The sequence below is a fragment of the Larus michahellis genome, chromosome 10, assembly GCF_964199755.1.
Source record: "Larus michahellis chromosome 10, bLarMic1.1, whole genome shotgun sequence".
Lineage (NCBI taxonomy): Eukaryota > Metazoa > Chordata > Aves > Charadriiformes > Laridae > Larus > Larus michahellis.
The window spans coordinates 6,257,187-6,283,640 of NC_133905.1; the positions used below are offsets into that span (position 1 = coordinate 6,257,187).

At 47.8% G+C, this 26,454-nt stretch overlaps 2 protein-coding genes across 4 annotated transcripts in view; both read right to left on the reverse strand.

Annotated features, from left to right (window-relative positions):
- Positions 1 to 242: 242 nt before the first annotated feature.
- On the reverse strand, positions 243 to 19,545 carry ACOX2 (acyl-CoA oxidase 2). 2 transcript variants are annotated; one of them, XM_074603326.1, is made up of 15 exons: positions 19,329 to 19,545; positions 18,079 to 18,454; positions 16,748 to 16,910; positions 14,216 to 14,367; positions 13,575 to 13,682; positions 12,744 to 12,863; positions 12,154 to 12,269; positions 11,571 to 11,743; positions 10,277 to 10,439; positions 9,390 to 9,580; positions 8,077 to 8,238; positions 6,969 to 7,074; positions 3,908 to 4,125; positions 1,994 to 2,126; positions 243 to 1,062 (listed from the first exon to the last, which is right to left on the reverse strand). In XM_074603326.1, the coding sequence occupies exons 2-15, from the start codon at positions 18,236 to 18,238 to the stop codon at positions 1,000 to 1,002; spliced, it is 2,028 nt and encodes a 675-aa protein (XP_074459427.1). In that variant the 5' UTR covers positions 18,239 to 18,454; positions 19,329 to 19,545; the 3' UTR covers positions 243 to 999. The 2 variants fall into 2 exon arrangements, with proteins under 2 accessions (XP_074459427.1, XP_074459428.1); XM_074603327.1 differs by having other exon boundaries at positions 18,079 to 18,251; positions 19,329 to 19,461.
- A 2,426-nt stretch (positions 19,546 to 21,971) lies between these two features.
- The window catches only part of FAM107A (family with sequence similarity 107 member A), a 32,306-nt gene continuing 27,823 nt past the window's right edge, over positions 21,972 to 26,454 (reverse strand). Inside the window, exon 5 of one of the 2 annotated variants that reach the window (XM_074603008.1) lies at positions 21,972 to 25,261. In XM_074603008.1, coding sequence (XP_074459109.1) covers positions 25,154 to 25,261 — 108 coding nt within the window. In that variant the 3' untranslated portion in view covers positions 21,972 to 25,153. The remainder of the gene's footprint in view (positions 25,262 to 26,454) is intronic. The other variant, XM_074603009.1, reaches the window with a different exon arrangement.

A 26,454-nucleotide genomic window follows, 5' to 3' on the forward strand; every position in this document is an offset into this window, starting at 1 on the left:
TAAGAGGCAACAAGAGCTTTTTTCTCCCTTTAAGAGGGGAAAGAAAAACTGAACTGATGTAGCTCAGGAAAAGTGGTTGTTTCCTTCCTGCAACACGTGGTAAGAAATACCTGCGTTAACTGGCATTGAATTATAATTACAAGATGTTCTTTGCAACACTTCATTTACTAGCAAATTAATGACTGGCCTGGATCAGCCTGCCCTTCCCATAATCATGAAGTATAATAATTAGAGAAGCAATATTCCAAATAATACACTTTACTGGAGCCCAAGATTTATAGAAAGACAGTACGAGCAGCTCTGTTGATGGGGAAGTAAATTCTGCAGGCTGGAGTTGGCATCACTTTGTCTGAATCTTCATTAGCCAGGAATACTCCACCGCTGAGCGATTTAAGAGCTATTTTAACTGTCCAAACAGATGTACTTTCTAATATACTTCTTGATGTAAAAGAGCAAGCTGTTCCTAGAAATAAGGAGCGTAATTTCCCCTTCCTTGTGTTTTTCATTAAAGTGTTGGTTTTCTGTTTTTGATTTTTGGGGTGTGTTTGTGTTGTTTGGTTTTTTGTTTTTCTTTTCTTTTTTTTTTTTTTTGAAGGTACCATACAGTTATAGCATGCTGAGGGGGAGCTCATAGTGTGGGGTTTTTGTGTGTTGTGGTTTTTTTTTTTTTTTCCTTAATTGTCATATAGTGGATTTAGAAAAAGAATAGGAAAGCCAAATGGCATAGTTTGGATGGTATCAGGATGCTCCAGGTTAGAAGACAGCAAACCCTAGGCTATTTCTGACTAGATTGCCTCGTAGCAGCGGGTACCCCTCAGCGCGGTTTGGCTTCTGTCTGATTAAAAGCAAATGGCTGGCTAAGAATCTTGTTTCATACTTGTTGCAACGGCAAGTAAGCAACTGATTATTAATTCAGATTAGTCATTACTGATGCTTAATAAATGTACTGCTGCACAAAGAACAGGAGGAGATGTGTGGCCTTCACTTAGATCACGGTCTTCATAATTTCGATAGCGTGTTGTGAAGAAGTGGCTTCAAATACTTCTCATAGGCTGGGCTTATCTGTTCAAAAAGAATGTGGAAGGGAATGAATGGTAATTAAGAAGGAGGAAAAGGCAATAATTTTTTTATTAAGAATGATCTCTGAAACATAGCAAGCTATACTATTTAAAAAAAACCCAAACAAACCCAAACAGCCAGCTATTTCAGCTATGCAAGAGTCTCTTTCCCTAAAGTATGTGCTGTCCTTCATAACCAGTGCACAATACTTATCCCAAATGGAACAGCATACTGTTTAACTTCAAAAAAATATGCTTGAACTTGAATGTTTGCTGAAGGCAAATTTTGTGTTCAGCTGTAGAATTTCAAAGGGTTGCTGATTACCACGGTAAAAATCTCACTTAAGGCAAAATGAGTTTTCAAACAGAGCAATAGCTATTTGCATCGTGCAGAATTTCACATTACTCCACAATACGTATGAATTCAGAAGTGAAAGTAAAGTCCTAAAGACCGTGAAGGATGAAATTGCCTTGTTTAACATTTATACTCTTTCTGGTTAAACATACTATTAAAAAAAATTAAGTATCGCACTAGTAAAAGTACCAGTGTATGGAAAATACCTTGCAATTAGTGGCTCTTGCAGCCATCTAGTGTTGTTCTATAATATGTAAACAGACTTTTGCTTTAGCTTATTTTATACAATGTTACCCCAGTGATATAAGTTTAAAAACCAAAAATACATGGGTGGCACATGACAGTCCAGCTCCTAGGTTGCTACACTGGGGGCTGTAATTCGTCGTTAGGTTAAATGTCTGAGCTAAGACTGCAGGTGGCATAATTGGAGTATCACAGGTCATTGTTCAGAGCGAGATACTGATAATTAAATGCTCTTATTCCCCTTGCTTTTATCTGTATTGCTTTTATTGACAGAAAAGCAAGCAATTTCTGCTCTGGCCAGAGCAGAAGCTGCCTGACTGTAACGCGGCATCCATACCTGCTTGTTGGTCGGTGACTTCCGTGCCCACTCGTAAAGCCGTTGGTAAACTTGTCCGTCGTAACAGCCAAGCGCAGAATTCAGGCTCTTATCTGTGAAGTCAAAAGCATCCACTAGCGGAACAGCATCCTTCCTACGGAGCAGATGAATGACATTCGTGTTACCGAAGCAGGTATTGCTTTGTAAGGGAGTAAAATAAGTCAAAAGTAAACTTGAAAGTCAGTTGCCCGAGTTCCTCAGTCTAAAATGCTTGTGCCAGTTTTTCCCCTTGCCTACACTGAGGGGAAAATCCTGCTTGTTTTGATTCCTCAGAGGCGTGTTCCACTAATGCCCTGAGTGATCTGTATTGTTGAATGGGTATTTGTAGGGTCTTGTAATCACCTGGGCTCTGTCCCTAATTCCCTAATTTAGAACTCAATCTCCTGTCAGGTTTTTTCTCAGCAGTCTCTGCCGGTTCTTGCTTTTGGCTTTCAGGATTGTTTTGTTTTGTTTTTTTTTTTTTTTTTTCTTCTGGTGTATGTATTTGTCTCACAAAATGTAATTGGATTGACGTGAAGTGCTTTGCTGATCTCCAGCTGCCATCTACTCTGAAGTATTTCTGTTACCTCATCATGGAGTGTCAAGGTCTTCTACTCTCCTTGTGTCTGTGAGAACAAAGCAGCCCTGAACCCCACCAAGGGCCCATCAGCCCAGGGGCCAATCTGACAGCAGTCACCTACAGATAGCAGAGGAGAGCGTAAGGGCAAGTACGCAACGATGGCACCTTCTAAGCGGGAGATGGTTTCTTTTTCCTTGTCCTCCCATCGTCCTGGGTGTAGGAAGTGGCACCGTCTACGCCGCACCTCAGGTACAGGGATGCAAAGTGGTTTGCTCAGATGTTGGCATTTGCATCTACCGGTTCCTTTTTGGGGGAGGGCTGTTTGGGGGTTTAAAGGGAAAGGCTGTTTGTTTTTTTTGTTTTTTTTTTTTTCTTTTACAGACTGGGAAGTGTTGATATCCTTTCTCCTAATTGTAAATAACTGACTTTAATTACCTAGGTAAATATCCACTCCATTCTTGAATCCTGTTAACGAGGCATGGGCTAACCTGGAGATGTCATAGTGAATTCCAGAGACGACAACATGTTAGGCTTTCGAAAATGTTGTGTTAAGCTTAGCGCTTAACTTGAATTCTGAAGTTATCAGTTATCAGTCATCAGTTCTGAAAACGCTCACTGTTTGGCTCAGTCCTGTTCTTGGTTATGGCACGTACTTGTTTCTCTCCAGGTGGCTTCAGTAGAATTTTACATACAGTAGTAGCTCACTTCTCTGCACTGTGAGTTAATCTGTTCTTAACAAACGGCACTGAGTAGTGGAAGATGAACCCCTTGTGGAAAAGCCTTTGTGAGCGTTGTGGTAAGTTAAAAAACCTTATCATATCTCAGAAGTCACGTAGTAAGTAATAAATGGTGCCGAGCAGATGCATCTGAACTAGCTGTAGGCAGGATTGTTTGGGTTCTGGTTGCAGCTCAGCCATGGCAACAGAGTGGGCTGTATTAGCTGCGGGTTAAGCAGATTTTGCAGCGTATGATCGGTCGCTGTGGCTGCCTCCTGCCAGTGCTGCTCTGACTACGTGTTTTCTTGCTTCTGCTCTACCGCAAATCATAACTCCTGATCTATAATTTAAGATTTGATGTTACAGAACTTTAATTTCGAGATTGCAGAGGAGCTGGACACTTAGGTCTGTTTTGCTGTGAAAACGAGCTCTGTGTAGATGTTTCAATCAATTTCTAGTGCTGCCAGGCAATGAAAATAAAACCCGAGTGAGGTGAATTGACTTTGGAGATGTTGCCATAGGTACAGCAGCACCATTTTATATCTATCGCAAGGACAAACTGAATAGCTGTGTATCTGCACTCACGCTAGGGCAGCTCACCGAACGATAGCCAGGAGGTCCAGGTATGATGCTGTGACCATGTCCATTTGTGCTCCAGATATGTATCCGTCATGCATGAAGACTCCTGCGTTCGAGAAGATCCCGTGTAATGCAAAGAGGTCACAAAGATGTTTCATAATCTTCTGGATGCCAGCCTTGCTCTCGAGTTTTTCCACAGTTTCTGCAAAGTTTTTCACAGTGATGTAGTGGCAGTGAGCCTGGAAAACAAACGCAATCAACAGTGAATGCACCTCAAAACACTTTTAGTAGGCCAAGTGACTCAAACATTCTCACAAAGAATACAAAACCTTTTCATTTCCCTGGCACTTTCCCAGTCTGTATTCTTTGTTTGCTGGTTGACCAGACCTTTTTGCATTTGTGTCGTACAGTGACAGCAGAGGAGAGAACTGGGGGTCAGTCAACACTGTGGTATTTGTAAACTCTAGAAATTATGGTAGTACTTACTCTAAATATTTTTGATGCACACCCCAAAGAGTTTGTGTGATGGAAACACACCGGAATGTGCTTGTGTTGACCCCTAGCAAGGGAGTCTTGTTTATACATCAACAGGAGAAAACTTTTGTTGAAGACCTTGGGCTCATGGTAGGCTGGGCTCAGTGTCTATAGGGCTTCAGCTCTGAAAAGATCCGTTGTCACAGAACAACAAAACCTACCTCTCGCTTTTGTGGTTTTGAGTAAAGTGATAATTTCTGGGTCAGACACCAGTAGAGTGTCTAACTGCCAAGTTGCAAAAACTCTGGCTGAGCTCCAGAGCAAATGAAGCAGGCTGACTCCACCTGTTTGTGGGGGTGACTCTTGTTATGCTGACATCACTGTGGTGGGTGGTGGTGGTGGTATCTGCCCGGGTTCACTCCCCCACAGTACAGTTCTCCTCCCGGCTGCGTAAGCTCGGCACACCTGCAATGCAGCTCTTCTTGCCGTCACGGCCAAGCAGTGTGGAGGCCAGCGTGGACTGCAGAACCTGCCTGAGAAGCTGGGTGTCTACTCAAGCAATTAACCTGTGTGGAGTCCGCAGCAAAGCCGTACCCAGTGTCTGAGCTCCTCAGCTGAGAGCAGGCGTCAGTTCATGTAGCTGCTGTGCCAGTCGTGTGGGTGAGCCTTCAGGGAAGGTGTGGAACAAGAAGTAAATACAGCAGTGGCCCAAGAAGGCAGCAGGCTATCAAGGTTTAAAAGCTATGGGGGAAACTCCAGGGTTTTGGGTAACTCTTCCTCTTCCTGAAGTATCTAAGGAACTTTGGGCGCCCATATCCCATTTTCTGAAGTGTCTGGCAGCACAATCGCCACTGACAGTACCACAGCCAGCCCTCTGCATATGTTAGGCTCTTCAGAAAGAGTTTATTTCTGACTGGTCCTGTGTCTAGGTTCTCCTCCTCGCTTCTCTGAAAGAGCCGGATTCCAGCTCCTCCTGTGACACCTGGTCTCCCCAGTTCTTCAGTCCAGAGACCTTGGCCACCCGTTTGAGTGGTGGGTGCAGGAGGGAACGGCTTGTTCAGGTTTGTGTGTGGGGAGTGTCAGTCAGAGCCTTTTCTTGAGATAACCTCAAATGGGAACGTTGTGCTTCAGTTTCATTCCACTAAAAATATGTTTACATTTAAGCAATTATAGGGAAAGTAATTTTTAAAAGTCACTTTGTTTATAGGAGCTCTCCTTTGTTTCTGAGGCAATTACAGAGTTTTTCCTGCTCATTTTCAAGCTTACAGCATTGAATACTTGCTGCTTCCACTGAGTCTATGTAATTGAAAATGGGAGGTGAGACAGCAAACGGGTGACCACAAAAAACGATACTGCTGAGATCAAGTCTCTGCTCCCTTGCTCGGTGAGTTCATGTTTTGAAGGATTATAACTGTGCTTACCAGTATGAGCGGACCAACGCTTCCGATGGTTTTGAAAGGATCTCGGCTGTTGCCGAGCAAGACTTTGACTCATCAAGGACTTCCTCTAATTGACTGACTGCAAGGGGGCTGGTCCCTACTATGAAATCCCCAAGATGGTATCAGCACAGTTGGCATGTGTAGGCTTCCTTTTTCCCTGTCAGGAGCTTCTTGCTAAGTCCATTTCAGTTTGGATTGGCTCTGGCTGAACGGTAGATTGCAGCAAGATGTTTTTCATTAAAAATTGAGTGAAGTTAAAATAAGCTGCGGATCTGTTTCAAAATCTTCCTTTCCTCAGTGAAGGAAGGAAGGAAGACCTTCACCATAATTGTAGAGGAATCGCAGTTAATTGCATATTAAAAAAAGAATTTCGTTTTTTTGACCTACTGAAGTATCAGTGGTTTTGATTTTCATTTAAGTTTAGGGCTTTCCACCCCTCTTGCTTTCTTTTCTGCTTAGTTCTGTACCAACTGACCCCTGTTGCGGAGAGCGAATGCTGCTGTCCCGATCCTACTTGAGCTGAGGGAGTGCTGCTTGCCTGCCTAATCCGTGTGAACTGGGAGTTGGTGGTTTTGAATCTCTTATAAATTTGACTTTGATTTGACTTTTCTTTCAGTAGTAATTAACATTGCACTTATCGCTGCTTTTCATTGTTTTCCCTGCAGTTATCTTTCCTCGCGAGAGTGGCAGATGTAAGAAATACCAGGCACGTTTCGCCCTTGCTGTGACTCCGCCAGCTTTCAGTAGGGCGGCTGTGGGGAGACTTTCCTCTGGGAGACAGAAACGCTGGATTCTTATAAAAAGATGGGTGTTAGCTGGAGGGTTCTTTTTGCAGGATACGGGAGGTCTGATTCTGCTAGTAGTGGAGAATACTAGCTCAGCATAACCGAGAATGTTGGTTTTTTCCCCCCTCCCCTCCCTTTCATTTCTACTCCCTGTAATCTTTTTCTACGTGGCCTATTCATATGACAAATTCTTCAGATCAGGAATTGCTTCTTACTACAATTTTTCCACCGTGCAGACCACAGTGGTGCCCTGGTCTTTGTGGTGTCCCTCAGATGCTAACGCAAAACACTAAACAGCGCTGAGATTTTAAGCTATTCGTGTCGCTTCTGTTGCATGTGGTATCATAAAGAGAAACGTCAAATAAGCGGCTAAATTTTGCTAACCTTCGCAGCCTGCGCCAGCTGCACTGTGCACCGGTTCCACGCATCGTGCTTTTTGACTCCAGACTGAATCAAGTCCTGCAGTTTCACTGCTGTGCTGCTTATGAGTCTGGAAAATTGAAAAAGCATATTGTGTATGAGTATAGCAGCCCACGTGCCCTCATCCCATACTCAGACTCGTGTGCGATCGTATGGCAAAATGGCATTTCTGACATTTGAAGTTATCTACGCTCAGTATGAGCGAAGGTAGATTATGCAAAATCTAAGTACAAATTGGGAGAAGCACCCGGACCGCCCCGGTACTGAAGGATTTCTGCCTTCTCAGCTTCCAGGGTAGTTTACCAGGGGATCTGCTAAGTTTCCTTGGGTTGTGCGTGTGTAAGGAGAGTTTGCAAAACAAAATAAAGCAGTGATAATATTGGACAGATGTTACATTTATGTTTCTACTTTTCTACACAGGGATCCAAATCCTGCTCCCGTTGACACTGAAGCTTTCGGAAGAATGGGTTTGTCTCTACACTGATTTGAATGACAGCAGGGTCGTCTCTACCTGTTTTTCAGAGATGACACCCATATGACCTGTAAAAGCGCACGTAATACTAATGAGACCGCTCATGACCTCATTTTTATTTGTGCTGAGTGGTTGAATGTATAGTTAGAAGGCTACAGGCAGAACGAGAGGCTCTGTGTTTGCTGTGGTGTTAATTCAAAACAAACATCAGTTTCACAGGTATGTGAAATTTTAACTTTCTCTAGAGAATTGCACGGGGTCCAGTTGCCTAAAGCTTTTACCGGATGGCAACTCAGTGACGTGGTCTGGGATTTACTTAAATGGTGCCATCCGCTCGGTATGGAATCAACCCTATGGAATATAGTAGGTAGCATGTGGCTTAAAAACTTCTGATGATTTGAATGTGAAAGCTTCTTATTGACCATTTGATATGGTTGTTAATCCCGTGTGAGTCTTCCTTTTCTCTTTCAGGAGCAGATGGTCTCAATTCTTGTGTAACTTATGTTATTTTGCCTCCCTTTAAAGCAAGGAAGAAGCTGAGCTCTTAACACATTTCTGATGCCAAAGAGAGAAAGCCCGTCTCCCGTCCCCCGTACTGACCTGACTGCCATGTGTTGATAGGCCTCAGTGTAAATATCTGGACTGAGAAAATCCAACTTGTTCTTGGCTGGACACTTCCTGGGTTTCACTGCAGCCAGATAAGTGACAGATGGTGGAACGGACTGGCCAGTGCTGGCTGCCATGAAGGACTTAACCAGGAACCTGGGGAGAGGGTAACAGTAAGAGCAGGGTATGGTTGTGATCCCCACACAGCAAACGGCTGTGTAAAAAGTAAAGCAGGCTCGGGTGAGGAGCAGCAATGTGTGACCTGTCCCATCAGTGGTCCAGAATGGACTTGAACGAGTAATGACCTTTTCGGTTTGCATGTTATTCGCTGTAACCTGATCTGTGATGGGTCTCAGGGGTAGCCTGTCTGCTGTATTTAATGCTACAGCAATCTGTAGTGATGAATTTTTCGGAAGAAACTTGCTGTGGCTGTTAGCAGTCTCAGCAGCATGGTGATGAGAGACATTATCAACTTTGCAGCCCGAGTCGTAATGCTCTGGGAGCCTTGCTGGTGGTTTGGTCTTACCCTCTGGTTCCCAGCACGCAGTCACATTATGGTAACAAATGTGAGACCCTTTCTTAGAGCTGAACGTGTGTCCAAGGAGCATTCCCCACTCCCTCTTTTTTTTGGGCACTCCTGCTGTGACCTAGGCTGACCGGGTCTGGAAGCAAAAAGTTACAGCACTTCTCTTGACCTTGCTATCGGCCTTACAGGAGGAGTCGGTAATGAGCGCAGAAGTGTCTGCGTGCGAGCACACAGCTACGTGGCAGCACCTCCGTCCCTGGGAAGTGTACTGGTTTTCTCCTTCTAGTAAAAACGCGCGTTATTAAAAGTTCAAACAGCTGTGGTTTCCTTCCCCCGTATTTCATCTACTCTGGGTAATCATCGGTCTGTGTGTTCGGAGGAAAGTGGTGTTCTTGGAGCATGACTCATCCGCTTTCAGCATCCAACTTTGCCTTCTCTGAATCAACCTCACTACCGATATTGTGTTACATCGGGCGCTTAAAATATAATCCGTAAAACTTGTATAGCAATGCTTTTGCTGCGCTACGAGACAAAGAGGAAAATGAGGTTATGCAGAACAGCACCTGCATACGTCCCCAAACCAAAAATAGAAGAGATAATCCGATTCCCACACACCTCCATGCCTGTTAGACGGAAGACATGAATAGTTTATGTCCTGAGCTGTATTTTTAGAAGGTGCTGTGAGAAAGGAGTAGCTGGTTTTACTGGTTTTGGAGAAGAAGTGGTAGAGGTTGAATAAATGAGGGGACAGGCTTTTAGATGAGCAGATTTGCATTGTTACCTGGCAGTCTGCAGGAGCAAAATGGTGTTTTCCCCTTCATAAATACAAGAGGCGATTATTTTAGTGTACAAGGAAGGGAGTCCGCTCAGCAAGGAATAACCGTGTCCCCCGCATGCCCGGAGGCAGATCTCCACTCCTGAAGTGCAATACTGAGTAACCGTGGCTTTAAAGCCTGAAGAAAGTGCATGGAGCTGTTTAAAAATAAATACATAAAAAAAAAAAACAACAAAACGGTAAAGGCTTAATGGTGAAAGTGTTCTAAAGCAATCCTCAGAATAAGTTCCCTTTTTGAATTTTGTGCAATTCCTGCGTGTGAAATCCCTGCCAGATCCTCCCTTCCGTCCTGGAGTAGCCCCCAGCTCCCTCAACCCGGCCTTCGGTTTGTGCCTGGGACGCTGCACCCCCGGGTGCTGGGCACATTGTGGTCAGTTTATGCATTTTTGGGTTTCTCTCAACCAGCCGTGGCTTTGGCCGCCCTCGTTCAGAGTGTGCTTTCATTTCAGGCTTCCAATTGCAAAATCTTTGTTCTATCTAAAAAGTCACATTTTTGGTTTTGGCTCAGAAGTGAATATTTGCATGTGCATTTGTAGGTGAAGTTGTGAAATAACGTTCTGTGCCACCAGCTACTCGGAACGAGGTTTTTATCAAATGGACATGCTTTTCAAGGACTTTTCACTCTGCAATAGTTCCCAAAATGAAAAATTGGGGGCGGTGAAGGGAAAGGCTGTTGTTGACTGGTTGTGGACCTGGGACGCGCCGTTTGGTCTCTTAGCGCTTCCTCTTTTCCCAGTTATCCAATGGTGAGGGGAACGCTGGGCCAGTTGACTGAAATATTTTGATATTTAGGGATGAGAAGTGCTGTATGAGCTCATCCCGCGGCAGCTCACCTCTGGCAGCGTGTCAAAGTTCTTCCTCTGGATCTCTCTGTACCCCCTGTCGAACATCTCCTGCAGGTAGTCGTCGATGAAATGAAAGGCGTAGGCTGCTGCCAGCTGGGGCAGCAGTTTCTCTTGCTGGGTCTGGTAGTCAAGGATTTTTGCTTCTTGTTCCCTGTTGGAAGACAGGTAATGAAGTAGGGCAAGTGCGGACACAGGCATAGCTGCTGTTAAATTTACCTATCGCATGATGAAAAATGGCATTTTTCATTACCAAGAGGCGGTACGTGAACGGGACCGAGCTGATGTCGTGGCAGCAAACCTGCCCAGCGTGCTAAGCTGATAGAGAAACAAGCCCAACTAGGAAAAAAAGTAATTTTTCTGCTGCTTTGGTGAACCAGCCTAACAGAGTAGAAAAGGCTCAGTACAGAGGCGGAACAGGGACTGCGGGGGAGGACGAGGACGAAGCCTTCAAGGATAGCAAGCCGTTAGGTGTTAGAGGGGAGGCGGTGGCACTGCACCCTGAAAAACTTTGGCTTTTCAAAGTGCATCTTTGTGGCCCTGGGTGCAGATAAGTTTGTCTGAAAATATTGGAGTCTAAATTATTTTAAGCTTTCTGAGCTTTTTCTTTTTTTTTTTTTTTTTGGATGTTCTTTACCGCTTTTGCTGTGGTTAGTACACTGAGGACTTCAAATGATGGAATTGGTTATTGCAATAGTCCGGCGTGCTGTGCTCTTGTGTTTGGTTTGTGTTTGAACCAAACCACCTTCTCATGAGGATCTTCTTGCTGTTGAAAGGCGATTTTAAGTGGAAATTTTTGAAATCCATTCAAATGAAAGTATCTATTTAAAAATTACAGGGATTCTTACCAGACTAATAAAATTCAGCGTTGTGAAGTGTGGATATTGGAATTGTGGATGTTGGAAGGTATTTTAATGTCGCGCCCACTAGCAGGATGCTGTGGAATAAGAATTCAGCGACTTGTCCTCTTTGTCTGGGTTCTGCTCAGTTATGGGGTTACACAGGAAGGCCCGTTATAAGAAAAATAAATTGCCTGTGTGAACTGCTGAGCTATTCAAACTATGAAGCTTATCTCAGAAAGAACTGTAAACATTCTCTTGTACTTTGGCTGGAGCTCGTTAATGTAAATAATGGGGAAGCATGTTTGTAATATGTTTGTAGCCTGGGCGCAGGAAAGAAGCCAGTGATGCGCTGAAAGATAAGATGAAAAGTTAGAAATACGACCGGTGAGGGGCAACACGGTGTATGGTCCCCTTCCCACCACTGCGGACTTGCGTGGCATTACCCAGGCTTTAACTTGGACTGCCGGCGAACCGCCGAGTATCGGATGGCGATGGTGCAAGCTTTCATTAAAGGTGTTACAGCTTCGCTTGAAATGAGGGAAATGCGCACTGAAGTCATTGTGAAATAATTGATCTTCTGTGACCCCCGTCTTACATAGGTGCCATCTGGTTGAACCTAGAGAAGAGAGAGGATGTTAGATGCCACCTTCGTCAATACTTCAGTACTAGAATGGTTGTGCAATCTCTACGCGTAGAATAAAACAGACGTCAAAATCCTTCACTGAATGCAAAACTAAGTATTTTTATGTTTGATGGATAAAACACCTCCATTTGAAGAGACGAACTCTTACTGCTTCTGGCTCAGGTGGGTTCTGCCTGCCCCATGATCCCCAACCTCTGAACGTGGAATTCCTGTCACCGAGTTTCATTTAGGGTTCAGGTAACATCTGCCCTTGATAAAATCACAGAGACTTGCAGACGCCTCAAAGGAAGATTTTTGTCCTAAATTTAGGCAGGTCCCTGTTGTCTCTCTGTCTGTGCGATGACAGTCTGACGGGTGAGTCTGTGATGTGACTCCGTACGTACCTCGCAAAACTTGTTCAGCATGTTCTCCCTGGGGACACGCACGTTCTGCAGCATGAGGTACCCGTTGTCGATGTGCTCAAAATTCATTTTGGGACCGATGTCTCCTGCAATTATGCCTGCAGCGGGAGAAAACGTAGCCTGCTTACTTCCACTTGAACCTTTTTCTCCCCATTTTTTGTCAGGCTGGGGATGTCAAAGGAAGGGCACGTTCAGCTCTGCTTCTTCCCCAGCGTGGGTGATCTTGCCTGAGGGGACGAAACAGGCATTCGAATGCCTTGTGGTAGTTTGTTTCAGTGATCCATCTGTTACCCGCGTTTGCCTGGGTCAGAACTGAGTTGGCAATGCAGAGGGGGTCAGAGCAGCCCAGGCTTCTGGGTAAGAAGGCGGCTTGGTCTGGATGTGCCTGAGGGTACGTTAAATCTTCCTTTAGATAAAAAGGTTGGGGTTAATGATAACTATGCCTTGTGTATCTGTCTTGGTTTGGTTTTGGCAATTACAACTCTCTCCCTGGGCCCAATGTTTTAGAATACATTGAAGTGTAAAATAGGCAGAGCACCTGCATGAGTGCTGGGACGTCCAGGGTCGCTTACCTGGGCAGAGTGAATGGTCCTGAAGGCTGCGTATCTGCACGATGAAGGGATGTATGCCGTAGCACTTCCCGTGGACGTACAGCTGGGCAAAGACCACTGTGTGGGTTGCTGACCTTCCCACTGCAAGAAGAAAAACAGCCCCCTTCCCTTAAGACAAGGTACATCACAAACACTTCCACTGTTAACAGCAGGCAGTGGTAATTGTGTGTTTGGTCTGTGGGTCAGCGTAGGTGTGATCCACAGATGCTGGATATTGCCTAAATCTGTGCTCTGAGCCTGCTCTTGGCTCTCAGAAGTTGCATCATCCTTCTACCTCTGTGGCTGCCCGTGAGGCTTGGATAAACAGTTTGCATCAGCAGATGGGAAAAAGTAAGTAGTTAAAGTTCATGGAGTGCTGAGAGAGTGGGCAGTTCCGTGGCTGGCAGAGTAACTCCAGTGATTTTCTGTGAAATACCTTCCTGAAGGGAACCATGAATTTCACGCTTGAATCTTTTATGTGGATCCTTTATGCTGATGACCTCCCTGCAGGTTTTGGTCATCTGAGTATTATTTACAAAGAAGAGAAGATTGATTCCTGCAGAGGCAGGAGTTTCCCTGAGTGAAGTTCTCCAGCCCTGCCACCCAAGGGCTTTTGACAGATGATGGTGGCTCCCTTCTGGCCTTTGAACTTGTACAAAACCCTTTGGTCTCTTATTTGCCTCTTGATGTGTGCATCTCTTACTGAAGTCCTCTGCTAGCTCCTGGGCCCTCAAACACAGAGCTTGAGCAGGGCAGACTGAGTAACTGAAGGAACCAAATTAGGAAAACCAAAATATTTTTTGTGGTACTTACTGTCTCCAGGCCACCACTTCATGGCAGAGATCTTTGGTGTGTTCAGTATAAACTCCTGTGTAGTGACATCAAAGACTGCTGTTGTTTCCAAACCCTGAAGATAAGTTCCTTTAAAAATAAATAAATAAATAAATAAAATCTATCTATCCTGGTGTATCACAAAGATGGAGAGAGTGGAGGATCCCTCCTGGAGGATCCAGGAGGATCCCTGGAGGCTGGTGTGGGTATTACCAGGGTTTTGTGGAACCACAGGACCATGCTCCCAGTGACCCCACACCATCTCCTTCAAAGATCTCTTGAGCCACATGGTACTCGGGCAAGCTGCCTTGTTCATGGTGACAGCCGCCAACTCAGGCAAGCTGCCTGGCTCATCCCCTCCACCGATGGTGGCTGCCTGCTGTCTAACCACGAGCTTTCACCCTTGCTTGTTATTTTTTTCCACATGAGCAAAACCAAAGCCAGCACATCTCCAGCTTGCAGAGGAATGCTGAGGACAACAACCTCTAACGCACAGGTGGCATTTTCCCTCTCGGCCACCCCTGTCCCAGTGAAGCGTGGACAGCTTGAACTCCAGTGCCCCTGAGAATCTGGACCAGAGTCTCTCGTCCTACGGAAACACTGCGTTTTTTTTGCAGCCTTACCGTGCCCCAGTTCGGTCTGGGCATAGCTTCCAATGAGCTGATACTGGGAGGCGGGGGGAATCCACTTGGCAATCTGTTCGTCGGAGCCCAGCACCGAAATACTTCTCATGAAGATGCGGTGAAGGAGAAACGCGATGTCTCCTGCCACTGCCCTGCGGAGAAGGCACAAGGGGTATTTTTACATGGATGAAGTTCCAGGGATGTGATGAATGAGCCAGTGACACTGTGGCGGTCACCAGACAGTACCACCTGCTGCCTTTTGATTTCTGCGTTGTCATACCCTACTCAACGCCCAGCATCGACACAGTATGGGCTCTTCCAAGCTGCTTTTGTTCCTTCTTTCATAACATAGTTTGCTTAAGTGTTGCTAGCTCATTATTTCACTTGCTTGTGGAGGAATTATCTGTTCTGAGTAGCAGATGCTGAGCTCCTAAAAACATAGCCCAGCTCCAAAGCTCCTGGAGCTCTGATAGCTTGTGAGCCCTTCGTATCTTTGTTTCCCTTCAGAGTTGTTTTATTTTTTTCCTGATTATTTAAGTCACATTTTAAGGCTGAGCTAAAAAAAAACCAAAACCCCACCACCCTACCCTAAACCCCCCAAACTCTGGCAATTCAGTGTGGGGCACATTAGACTTAATTACGTATGTAGGCATCTGAGACCTGGATTTCCTGGGCCTTCACGTTCTGGGGAAATACCTGGGTACGTTGGGTTTGTTGCTGTACTATTCCCTGGCTGTTTGCTGTCAGTCACTGCCGGCGAACAATACCAGGGTGCATGGAGGTTTGGCATCACTCGAGAGGTTTTTTCCTTAGGGAAAAATTCAAATACATCCTTGTAACCTGGTTTATTGTCTGGTCAGGTTCTTTGCCATCACCAGTTGACAGGGCTGCATACATCCCCAAAAGCGCTATTCCAGAAGCTGTGTGTAGGAACTTGGGTACGCTGCTTTCCGTGGTGCAAATCAGAAACTCATTTGTTTTAAGTTGGGTGGGGTTTTTTTTTGTGTGTGTGTGTGTTTGTGCGAGAAATCGTAAGAAAATACGAGGAATATGGTCCCTCTTCCTGAGATTCCTCAGACTGTGGTTGAATCCCCTCACAGATACAAGTACATGTTCTCTCTCACTTAAAAATAAGTGGCCGTGCTGTTCCCGGTAGCTAGGCCTGGCTGTTAGCACGTTGCTTTGCTGCAGTGCTCTAGAGAGCATCTCATTCCAGATAGTTACCTTTCATTTCTAACAAACGACTGCGCCCTTTCTTTTATACGTGCCCTGAGAGACAATCGGTCGTGCTGAAACAGTGTGTGTGTGTGAATATGAACAAAAAAGCTAACGGGAAATTGCTTTGATTAACAGAGAAAGATGTAACGAACCCTTGGCAGCCCGTACAGAAGTAACGTTACTTTATCTGTGATTTTAAAAAGCTGGCTTTTAAATGCGTGCAAGTGATTCTGCAGCGGGAGGCACCAGGACTTGGTCAGTGAGCGCCTGGTGCTCCCCTGGGGCTTCCGCAGGCAGAGCTGCCCTGCCAGGCGCTGCGCGGGCTGGCCCCCACGGAGCCCGTGGTGACGGGGGCCGGATAAACGCAACCCCGGGTGGGAGAGGCGTTGAGTTTTGCCAGGTTTTTAAAATCTGCTAGGATCTTTTTTTTTTTTTTTTTTACTTCCGAGGGAGGAGTGCAGAGCTGCTTTTGATTGGGAATATAATGATCGGGTCCAAGAGCTCTCGATGGGAGGTTTCCCCCTTTAGCCGGCCCACCTGCTGTAGGTGGCGAAGAGCTTGGTGTAAAAAAAAAACTATAATCTTTCATATGATGAAATATTGGAAAGTGACTTTGAGCGTCAGCGGTGATTTGTAAGGTGCAGCCGTAGCCTTTTTGAATGATGCTTTTGAACTTGCACCTCCTTGCTGGGCACGTAGCCCTCAAAACGGACAGTGTGCACTGGGCACTTTTATTTAGCAAAGGGGGGAAAGAAGGAGGCGCAAGCAATTAAAATGTGGAGCTCAACCCCATGCAAAGTGTTAATTTTTTTTTTAAGGAAAGGATTGTGAAAAATATTTTATTCCCGTGCTACAAATGAAGTTGGTTTTTTTTCTTTCTTTCTTTTTTTTTTTTTTTTTTTTTTTTAAATACAATATGGGTTTTCTAGCTAGAGAAAATTTATCTGGAAGTCAGTAACATAACTGAAACAGCACCATCCCATTATACGTTTAAAAATGCATAGGAGCAGCGTGCGAGCTGTAGCACAGGTAAGGCGTTTGCTGAAGTGGAAATACCACGTTGGGGACGCGAAGTGCTGTGATCTATCACGCTGTACCCCTGTGCTGCTCTTTGAGAAGTTCCCTGCCGTGTATCATCATTTTCCCTTTTCCCGAGCATGCTGCTAAAGTAAAAACTTGCAGCGTGGTTGTATCAAAACCTTATCTGTCAACTGTTGGCCTCTCCCAGCCTTTGCTAAAGCCATTTCTTGTTGGCGTACAAATCTTTTAACAAAAAAAATTAGTCATACAGTTAAAAAATAAAATAAAAATCACCTGTAGATGTACTTAGATTCAGGTCCGTCCTGACTCCATCCCATCTCGTGCATCTTTTTCTGGAGGTGAACAGCCTTTCTGACTGCTGCTTCGTACCTCTCATTCTGGCTCTGGAAATACTGATTTTCTCTGCTGAACACAGGGTCGCGTTCGATAGCTTCGACTGCAAAGCAACACGGAAGAGTCGGTTCTCCTGGGGCTGGGCAGGAGCGGGCAGGGCTGGGGTCGTGGGTACCGATGCTGTGACTTTTTAGGGTGACTGCGGGCAGGTCTTATCTTGCCAGGGCTGGCTCTGGGGGCTGTCGTGCCCAACGCTGAGAAGCGGTGGAAGGAGGAGAGGAGGGGAAGCGAGTGGGCTCTGTTGAGTGGAAGCGGTGACCCTGCAGGGTAAGGCACCGTCCCTGGTCGGGGCATTGGAGGTGACTTTGTGCCTCAGACAGAAAGTGCCATGGGCCCCTCTGTCTCTAATTGCCGTTCCCGTGCCGTGTTGCTGCTGTGATGGCAGCGAGAGCCGCGGTTAGCCGGGTTTTGCCCGGAGGGTGGCTAACGGCTGGAGATGCCGGGTGTCCCACTCGGCAGCCATGCTTCAATTTGGGATTTTATCAGCCCATTGCAGTGTTGCAAAGCGACTCTTGGCCGTGCTCTTTCTGTGTCAGCCTGAACACTCCCGCTGCTCCCTTTTTGCCTTGAAACCCTTGAGTCCCTTCACGTTTCAGGGTGTACCGAGCTCCAGTTGCACGTGAAGCGTGCAATCCCAGTGGCCTGTGCCGTTTTTGTTCGGTAGGTGTATCGCATGGGGGTTCTTACAGGGACAAAAAGCTTTTCTATTTTTGTTTCCCTCTGTTCCTTCTGAGCTCACAGTCACTTTTCGGCACGCCCATCACAAGTGAGGGCAGCTCAGCCTGGCGGAGACAACCCACAGGAGGAATTCCCCACCTGGATGAGCCTGATGTGCTGGGGAGGTGCGGGGGGGTTTGGCCGGGGTTCCTGCATCCCTGCGCAGTGGCGCTAGCCCCCGCCCGCATCCCCCTCGCACAGAGATGCCCTCCCGTGTCACCCTCAGCCCTTGTATTCCAGTTTAACCAGTTTCGCCAGAGGTGCTGGGGGTGGGAGCAGGGAGGGGGAAAAGCTTCAGACCGCGGGAGTGGCTGCGGAGGAGTCGTGTTGATTTACACTTAGCAGGCGCTCCACGGTCACGCTTTTTTTTTAGGAGAGGGGGGTGATCAGGCAATACCTGGGAGCACAAACCCCACCATCCCAAGGAGGAGCGGAAGCAGCGGGCACGAAGCCATGCCCTGTACCAGCCCGCGGCCCTCGGGGGGCTCACTCACCTACCGCCCTCCGCAGCCGAGTCTGCTCCGCGCCGCCGTCCAGCCAGGCCGTGAGTTTTTCCACGCTGAAGGAGGCCGTTTGCCTCTCGTTGGCCAGGTCGGGATTCACGCTGCCGGGCGCCGAGCCCTGCGAGTACTTGCCGGTCTCCAGCAGAGCCATCCTGGAGGCTGAGCTGCTCCGGGGAGGGACGGGGCTCGTCAGGCGCTGGCACCCCTGCAGCGGGTGGCGGACGAAGGCGCGGGGAGCAGCGAGGAGCGGTTTCGGTGGGTTGGCCAAGGTGTTATACCCGCGCAGGCAGCCTGGGGCACGGCTCCTTGCGCTGCCAGCACGGCTATTGCAGGGCACCACGCTCAGCGAAGTAGGCGTAGGAGTGAACTTTGTACACAAATAGGCACGTTTCCATGTTAGTTTAACACAAAAAAAAAAAAAAAAAAAAAAAAAACAACAAACCCAAAACCAAACAAACAGGGGTTGCATGAATATTGAGGCACTGTCTTGTCCTCCTTGCAATGATATGGGTAATGAAAATTTAGGGCACTTTTAAAAGCTCAGCATGCAGGCTTTATGATTTTATTTTTATTTTTAAACATAAAATCTTTTTCTTTCACCAGGCTGTCCCCAGTGTTTTATGAGACGTTGCTGCCGGACTATCCCACAACTCTGTGTTAACGTTTAAGGGAGTTTCTGGCCCTGGCCCGTTCCCCCTCCCCACGCTGGGTGCTGCCGCTGCTGACTAGCCCAGGGGCTAGGAGCCTCCCGGACCTGTGGTTGCAGGCGCTGGCGGCTCTGCCCACGCTGCCTCCGTCCTGCTTCCCACCGGGCTCGGCTTTACACTAACTCCTAACCTTGTAATTCCCCTGTTAGCAGGAATACTGATAAAAAAGTGTGATGGCGGGGGTGGGGTGTGCGGGGGTGGGGCTGTAGATTTTTCCCCTCGCCTTCCTAAACTATTTTTAATGTTATAAAAATTTAAAGCTCTGGAAGACTTGCAAAGATGTTTTTAATTCCCACTTTTCTGCTATTCAGCCCTTTAATTCAAGGCGTCTCGGGGGGAGAAAAGGCTCAAAGCAGCCTGCTGAGTACACAAAACTGGACAAATAACCCAGACCTGCCCTTGAGCCGTCCCGGGAAGCGCTGGGCTGGCCGCTGGAGCTCCGGCACGGCTCAGCCGCCGGCTCCCTCTCCCGTGAGGCCGCGTAAGAAAAATCCATGTCTGCCTCCGCTACGTTCAAACCAAACCCCCACGTACCTCGTCCCTCGCGTCCTTTGGGGAGCCGTCTGCCTGCTGCCCACCTGCCCGGGCCACGCTCCCGGCGTCCCCGCGGCCGGGACCTTGTCCCCGTGGCTGAGGGAGCTCGAGGCGGCCGTGGGCGCTTCTGCGTGTGCGCGGCGGCGAGATGGAGCTGACCTCTGCCGGCAGCGGCCCAGGCAACTGTGAGGCCTAAAATCCCGCAGCTCCCGCTGCCGAAAGGGCTGGAGCCTCTGCAGTTTTGTTTTTTTTTTTTTTAAAAAAAAAAAAAAAAGACCAAAAAAAAAAAGACTTTTTTTCTGATCTCATTTCGGGCTGTTTGTGCGTTGGAGGCTGCACTTCCAGCTCTGTCACCAAAGTGACACCCTGCCCTTCTCCCAGTATTTTTAAATTTTTTATTTTTTATTTTTTTTTGTAGTCTGTTTAGGACAGAGCGGAGCACCCCGTGGGCTCTCATCACCCCTTGCCCGTGGATGTGACTCGCTCGAGGTTTTCCCAGCTCGATTACTGCGCGCTTGGCTCCGGTAGGGCACTGCCCTCGGCTCTTCCCGCAGTCTGCGGGGCCAGCTGGGAGACCGGGGATGTTCCCTCAGTTCTTCCCGCAGTTTGGGGTGCCAGCCGGGAGACCGGGGACGTTCCCTCAGCTCTTCCCGCAGTTTGGGGTGCCAGCCGGGAGACCGGGTATGTGCCTCGCAGGCTGGGTCGTGCTGGGGGTCAGAGGGACGTTGCCGCGGGTTATGTGGTGCCTTTGTCTCTGTCAGTTGTGAATCTGTCCCCATTGCAGTCTGTCCTGGTGTCTACTGGGCAGGAGCTGGCAACTTTCCGCCACCCCCCCGGCTACATCAGCGCCAGCGGGGTGCCCAGGGAGCTCACAGAATATCCTGGGAACCAACAAAATCCCCAAGAGCATTTGGTCATGGCGAGTTGGAACACACCGCGATTATTGTGTTGCTGATAATTTTGCTGATTATTGTGTTGCTGATAATTTTGCATTTTTCCCCTCTTCCACAAGCCTGCCTGTCTCTGATACCATGTCTGACTCCCAGGTTTCACACGATGCTTTAATCCACACAAAACTGGTCAGTCTGTGACAGTTCTAGGTAATTTTGGGAAATGATACCTAGGACAGGCAGGGGAGAGTTCCTGAGAAGGGGCGTTCAGCCAGGGCCCGTCTGAGGATACCACTAGCTTGGGGAAGAAAAATAGAATTTGCCATTTCTGAGGCAGTAACGAGAAGTGAATCAGGCAGTAAAATATAAGGGTTCTCTGATAGGAAATTCTACTGCAGCAAAATATCTAGGGGCACTTCAGGAGTGAGTGCATGGGAGAGATCTCAGCGTGAGCTGGATAAATGGCAAAGCTGGTATTGAAAACCCTGGCGGTAAGAAAAATCCAGGCAACGGAGCAGTTTGTGCATAGCTAAAAGGTAGCGTATCTTTAAAGAACAGAAGTGATTGTTTCTTGCTGTCTTCCATAGGAGAGAACTGTCATGCTATGAAAGACTTGCCTTTGGCATCCGTGCGTGAAAGGGGGTGTGCGATTAGTGTAAGCAGTCTTGGGGCATAGCGCATCGAAACCTTGCCGGTTGGGGCTGGGAGAGGTTGATAAAGCGTTTTACAAAGTCCTGCCTGGGTCCCCTGGTCTCGTGTCTCACCAAAGGCCACAGTCTCCAGGGAAGAATTTTCCCTTTGTGTGGTTTGTGCCAGGACATGAAGTACGCAACCCGCCGTGGTAGGCGAACATGTCAGCTATTATTATAAGCAGCAACAAGGTGGGAAAGATGTTTTGGAAACCTGACCCGAAGAACAGGTTTAGTCGATGAGCCCTTGTCCCTGATGATGAGCTGACTGCCCACACCAGTGCCGGAGGGTCGGGAACGCCGTGTGCCTCCCAGTGTGGCAACCCCAGCAGATACCTGGTGTCAGAGAAACGCATCCAAGCACCATCTCTGCCGCCTTCTGAGCAGGAAGTTGGTGTCTCTGCCATTAAGGCTATCGCTAATGAGATGGAGAAGTCCTTTTTGTTTGCTTTGCTGTGTTCAGTTTTAGTCCTGGCTCGTGGGCAGCGTGGTGTGTGTGACCCGCGCCTGTGAAGCACCCTCTCTTTTTCTTATCTATTTAATCTGTCATCTTTGGTTGCTGCTAAAACACTTTAAAAATGTTTAAAAAATAACGAAGTGAGCTCACTAGTGTGAGGATTACCTTTCAGCTCAGAACCGAGTTTTTAAATTACATCCAAGGGCATCGTGTTTCCTTGGCCTTGTGGGTCTTACCCTGCCGGGCAGGTGGGCATCCGTGGCCAGTTAGAAATCAAACATAGGGGAAGTTTCAGTGTGCAATGCCTGGTTCCATAATTTTTGTGGCCTTAAACTTTCGGCAAATGGTGAAGTCTGGGGGTAAGCAACGGATGCAGCATTGGGTGCAGATGATGAAAACAGCTCGTTGATGAGTAAGTTAGCACAGGACTAACAAAGGAGCTGCTGTCAGACTTCACTGATTTTTATGTTCATTCTGTTTATTTGGCTGTCGTCTGCTTGCATCCTCAGAGCTTTTTCAGTTCCTTGTGGAAAAGAGCAAAATATACAATCATCTTTTAGTTTATTTCTTCAGAAGTGTCCACATTAAACAGAGTGAGTTAATTAAGTAGAGTTGCATGACATATATTTTTATATAAATGTACAAACACCAAGACAGTATATAGACTATATACCACATCGGCAATATACACAGTGCAAAAAATTGTCTTCCTTCGATACTCTGATAATCTGTATCTTCTGGATCCACCACATTTATTCAGGAATGTGTTTTAGGGACATAGGGAGGAATTCACTTAAAAGAAAAAGAGACACAAAGATACCCCAAAATCTTCCTGGTGATGTCTACACTGCTGTTTTTTCGGGTGCCACTTCCACGCTGCCGCACCACAAGAGCATCCGTGAAGGCTGTGGAGGCTCTGAGCCCAGCCAGGGATGCGGTTATTGGTTCGCAGGGGTGAGAAGAGCTGCGTTGGAAAACGCCGTGAGTTTTTAAGCCAAGGCTTGCACAGCAAAAGCATCGTTTCCCACGTGCCGTCGCGGAGGGCTGGAGCCTGCAGCTCTTGCCAGGGGTGAAGTGCCATGCGTCCCGCTGTGTGCCGTGGGGCTGCTGCCGCCCGATCTGGCCCCGCGGGAGCTCCCGGTGCCAGCGGCTGGTGGCCGGTTGGGTGGGTCGATGTGTGGACATGCGGCTGGGTCCTGGCTCACAGCCCGTGGGCAGTCGGGGCAGGGCTTTCTGCTGTCTCTCCACCGCTGGAAGGGTTTCTCGTGGCCCTGATAGCTCAGCCTGCCTCAGGGCAGCGTGACCCAGCCCTCCCTTTCCCTTCTGGACACCCGCTGAAAATGACCCAGACACCCCTGAGCGATCCCGGACTGCGTTGGTTTGCAGCCCCACTCTGTGCTTGGTGGCCACCGCATCAGAGGGAGACACCTTGATTTATTATTTTTTTTTTTTTTTCCCCCAGATGGTATTTGCATACTCCAAAGAAGACTGCAGTAAAATATTTTCAACCTTTTCGTTGCTGATTTGAGCGCTTGGCTTTCCCAGACCTTACCGCATGGCTCCCACCCAAGGACTTGCATAAATGCCCCCGTCCCAGCCCGGGTGAGCTGATAACACTGATTTCACTGGTGCATATGGAGCGACAGATTGCCTCTCCTGGAGCGCGTTTCCATCTGTGGCAAAATTACAAATTAATTTGATGATTTTTTTTGAGCTCTTTGATCAAGGTTACTTAATCTGTGCCATAACCCCTCACAAAACCCCCAGCACAGTACTTCTGGCTTGTTATTGAAGCCGATGTTATCTATGGAGTATCATACAGCATTCTTTACAGCTGTGCACGAGCATCCTTAGCAACACTTCGTTTTTCTTGGAGAAATTTGGCTTTCTTTCCACCCTGAAAAAATGGTCGATGCTGCTTCTTCCTCATGGTTTTAATCATAACCTATATGAAAAGCGTCACAGTTGGAAAGGACATAATAGATCCTTTCAGATCTTGTTTGACCCATAGTGACCGTATGCACTGGATTTCTGAATTAGAAACTTGTTTAGAATGAGCGTGATGAGCAGGGGGCTTAGAAACTACCGCAGAGTAGTGCCATGAGATGGGGCTTTCAAGGGCTGGAACTGAGTTAAGGGGTTTTATAGTCCAATGTCTCGCGGAAGCCCCGTGCCTGTATCACTGCTCACCACAGGTGATGTGGCTCAGACGTTTTACTCAAGCTGCCAGGTTGAGCAACAGCCCTCTGAAATGAAACACCCCACTGGGCCAGGGAGATTAGGGAATGGATTAGTAACTTTTTAATAAATGCGTGTGTGATAAATGCCCTGTTTCCCTTAATTTATGTATGGATCAACTGAAGATGTGGACAGTAAATATTGCTTAACCAGGTATTACCTTCCCAGCTGACTAGGTCCATTGAGGCTTGCCATTCAAGAGCCAGTGTTCAAAGGCAGTCGGTGAGTTATGCTGTTTAGGCTTTGTGTCAGGGCTGATGTGAGAAGCAAGAAGCTGAGATCTTCCCGAAGGTGCCATTTTAGCCCTAGATGTGGACACCTGTGGGTGCCCCGTTAATGTGGTACGCTCCGTCCATACCTGGTGCAAGCGCACGTGGTGCTGCTTTGCTACACCGGCAGCAAGAAGGTTTTTAGCTTTGCAAGGTGGCAGCTGAAATGAGGCAGCTCCGACCTCTGGAAAAGGGGATGAGAAGCACCGACAACTAGTTTTGCATCGGTACCTATGTGCTCCATAGCCCCTGGTGCCTACAGGTGTCAGCTGCGTGCGGGGCGAACAGGACAGCAGCCTCACGCCGGTAGGACATTACCACATCGCCACCTCTCAACAACAGGATGTTTTTGTGGGTCTCTGTGGTAGCACATGTCCAGCTGCTGGGTGAGGGGCTGGCGTTCAGTGGTCCAAGGGCAAGAAGCAGTTTGTCTGTCTGCTGCATCCACAGGAATCTGCTGCCTGGTCACTGCAGGCTTCCACGAACACCCAGCTGGAAACACCCAGCCTTTGCTTTCTGCAGGGAGCATTTGCCTCCTGCTTGGGGCATTGATGGTATAGTCCAACGTGTCTTCTGCCTGAGCACGAAACTGCCTAAATAGCGATTTTTAAACAGGTTTTGAAAGCAGTTTAAAGGTCCTTGTGAAGAACAGTTTTGCACCTGCCTGTGCTGCATTGGTGTGGGCACACAGAGGTTGGTTTTTTAATAGTATGGGTGTGCTGCTGGGACACACAGCCTCAGCTGGGCTTCACTCTCACACTGGTGCAATAGCAGGGACCCTCGGGAAAGCCGTTACGGTCACCTGGGCTGTTCTCAGTAATATGCACATTGTCCCTTTTAGTTACCACGCCAGGTTTCCAGGAGGTTCTCCAGAGCTGCAGCCGCCCTCCTGCCACCCTGTCCTGGGCGAGCCTGCCTCCAGGAAGAAGCAGGGGTCCCCCAAACCATCCCTCCACGGACTCCCCTGGCTTAAATGGTGCTGTGTCTCAAGGGTTAACCAAGAGTTAGCTGGAGGTTAGCGTGTACCCACAATCTGGGGGGAAAAATAACATCATTTCTCTCTGCGTCTCCTCGTGTGAGTACTTCGGTGAATACTGCACCTTTTCCACCGTGATACCTTCCTGGGCTGGGAAAACCTTTTTTGAGCCTTCTACTGGAGCAAGTGTTAATAACTGTAAGTAGCCCCAATGATGCGGCTGTGAATGTCCACCATGTACAGAGATGTCAGCGTGTATGTGTTAGCGCCGGCCTTGGTAGGATCCCTGGTGAGTTTTGGCAGAAGCTACGCTGCTTTCTCATCCCCGGTCACCGTCGATGTTCTTCTCAGGTTTTCCTTGACTTTAATGAATTCTGGTGCATGGTCTTCCTGCTTCTCCTGCTCTTTCTCCAGCTGTAAGAAAGAAGAGCCGCAGTTATCCGTGCATGCTAAAGGACAGAAGTGCATTGGCTACATTAAAACGGTGGGCTTCACTATTGCTGGGTGTCCAGTTATTGTTGCCCAAAGCTGAATGAGTGTGTCATGCGTGTGTCAGTGCTCTCTTTTTCCAAAGCGTTACACTAGAGCCATGTGCACTCCAAGTCTCTTTTTCTGGCCAACTGAAACATTAATTTATTTTTTTTTTCCTCCAGGGAGGGCCATCTCCAGCAGAAAAGCAGGGGGGTGCTTCACTTCAGACCTGGGGTGGAGGAGGGAGGAGGAGGTTTGAATCCTTCCCAGCAAAGGAGGCCCCTGAGGCTGGGAAAAGCTCTCAGCATTAGGTTATTGTCTATGGGGGGTAAGTCACTGTGCTGCCTCACTTTTATATGCAAAATCTTTATGGATCTGTCCCTAAACCACCTTGTTTCACATCCTGGTTCTTCTCTGAGGGTGCTGGGCTTTGATTTTTCAAGTGATATTGGCTTGGCTGATATTGTTGCAAGGGAGCTGTTGTGTCACTAATTAAATAAACCCGTTTCATCCATTTGCAGTGCAAATACCGGCAAGTAGGACAGCGAAAGACTTTATTTTTGGTGGCAACAAGCCTGCTCGCTGCTAGCACTGGTTTGTGCAAGAGGTGCAGAGCACCCAGGGCATGGCTGTGTGCTGCTGACAAGTGCCCACACAGAATATTGCTCTCCCCAGGTGTGTTTTTGTCCAGAATATGTGCCAGGAACTGCTCCCAGAAGCAACTTGGGTGTCATTGCAGTGGGGTTTGCACCTTCCAGCACTTCTGCAGTCTCTCACCCTGCACCCCAGGGTCCCGAGCACCCCTGTGGTGGGTGCTGCAACAGCCCCCGTGCTATTTGGGGTGCTCTGAACTGGAAAGCACGCCCCAAGGCCACCATGCGGGACCCGGAGGAGACCTGGGGCCGGTGGTGCCTGGGGGAGTCGTGGGTGAGGTGGTACAAACAAGGTGAATCCCACTGTGAGGATGAGGGTGCTGCAGCTGCCTGGGGCAGCAGCGAAGGATGTGCTGTGGCTCCTGTTTTATAGAGGGGTAGCAACGCTATACTTTGGGCTGAACCTCAGCCTACCCGTCTTCCCTGTGCTCTGTGCCTCATGCAGGTTGGTTTGGATAACCCCGGGATGACCGAAAACTCAGT

Excerpts from the sequence above, each read along its gene's own strand:
- ACOX2 (XM_074603326.1), bottom strand. The coding sequence starts at position 18,238 with ATGGCTCTGCTGGAGACCGGCAAGTACTCGCAGGGCTCGGCGCCCGGC. Across the intron at positions 16,911-18,078 it reads TCGGCTGCGGAGGGCGGTAG|TCGAAGCTATCGAACGCGAC; the intron begins GTGAGTGAGCCC and ends GTTGCTTTGCAG. Across the intron at positions 10,440-11,570 it reads CAGTCCAAGTTAAAGCCTGG|GGAACAAGAAGCAAAAATCC; the intron begins GTAATGCCACGC and ends GTCTTCCAACAG.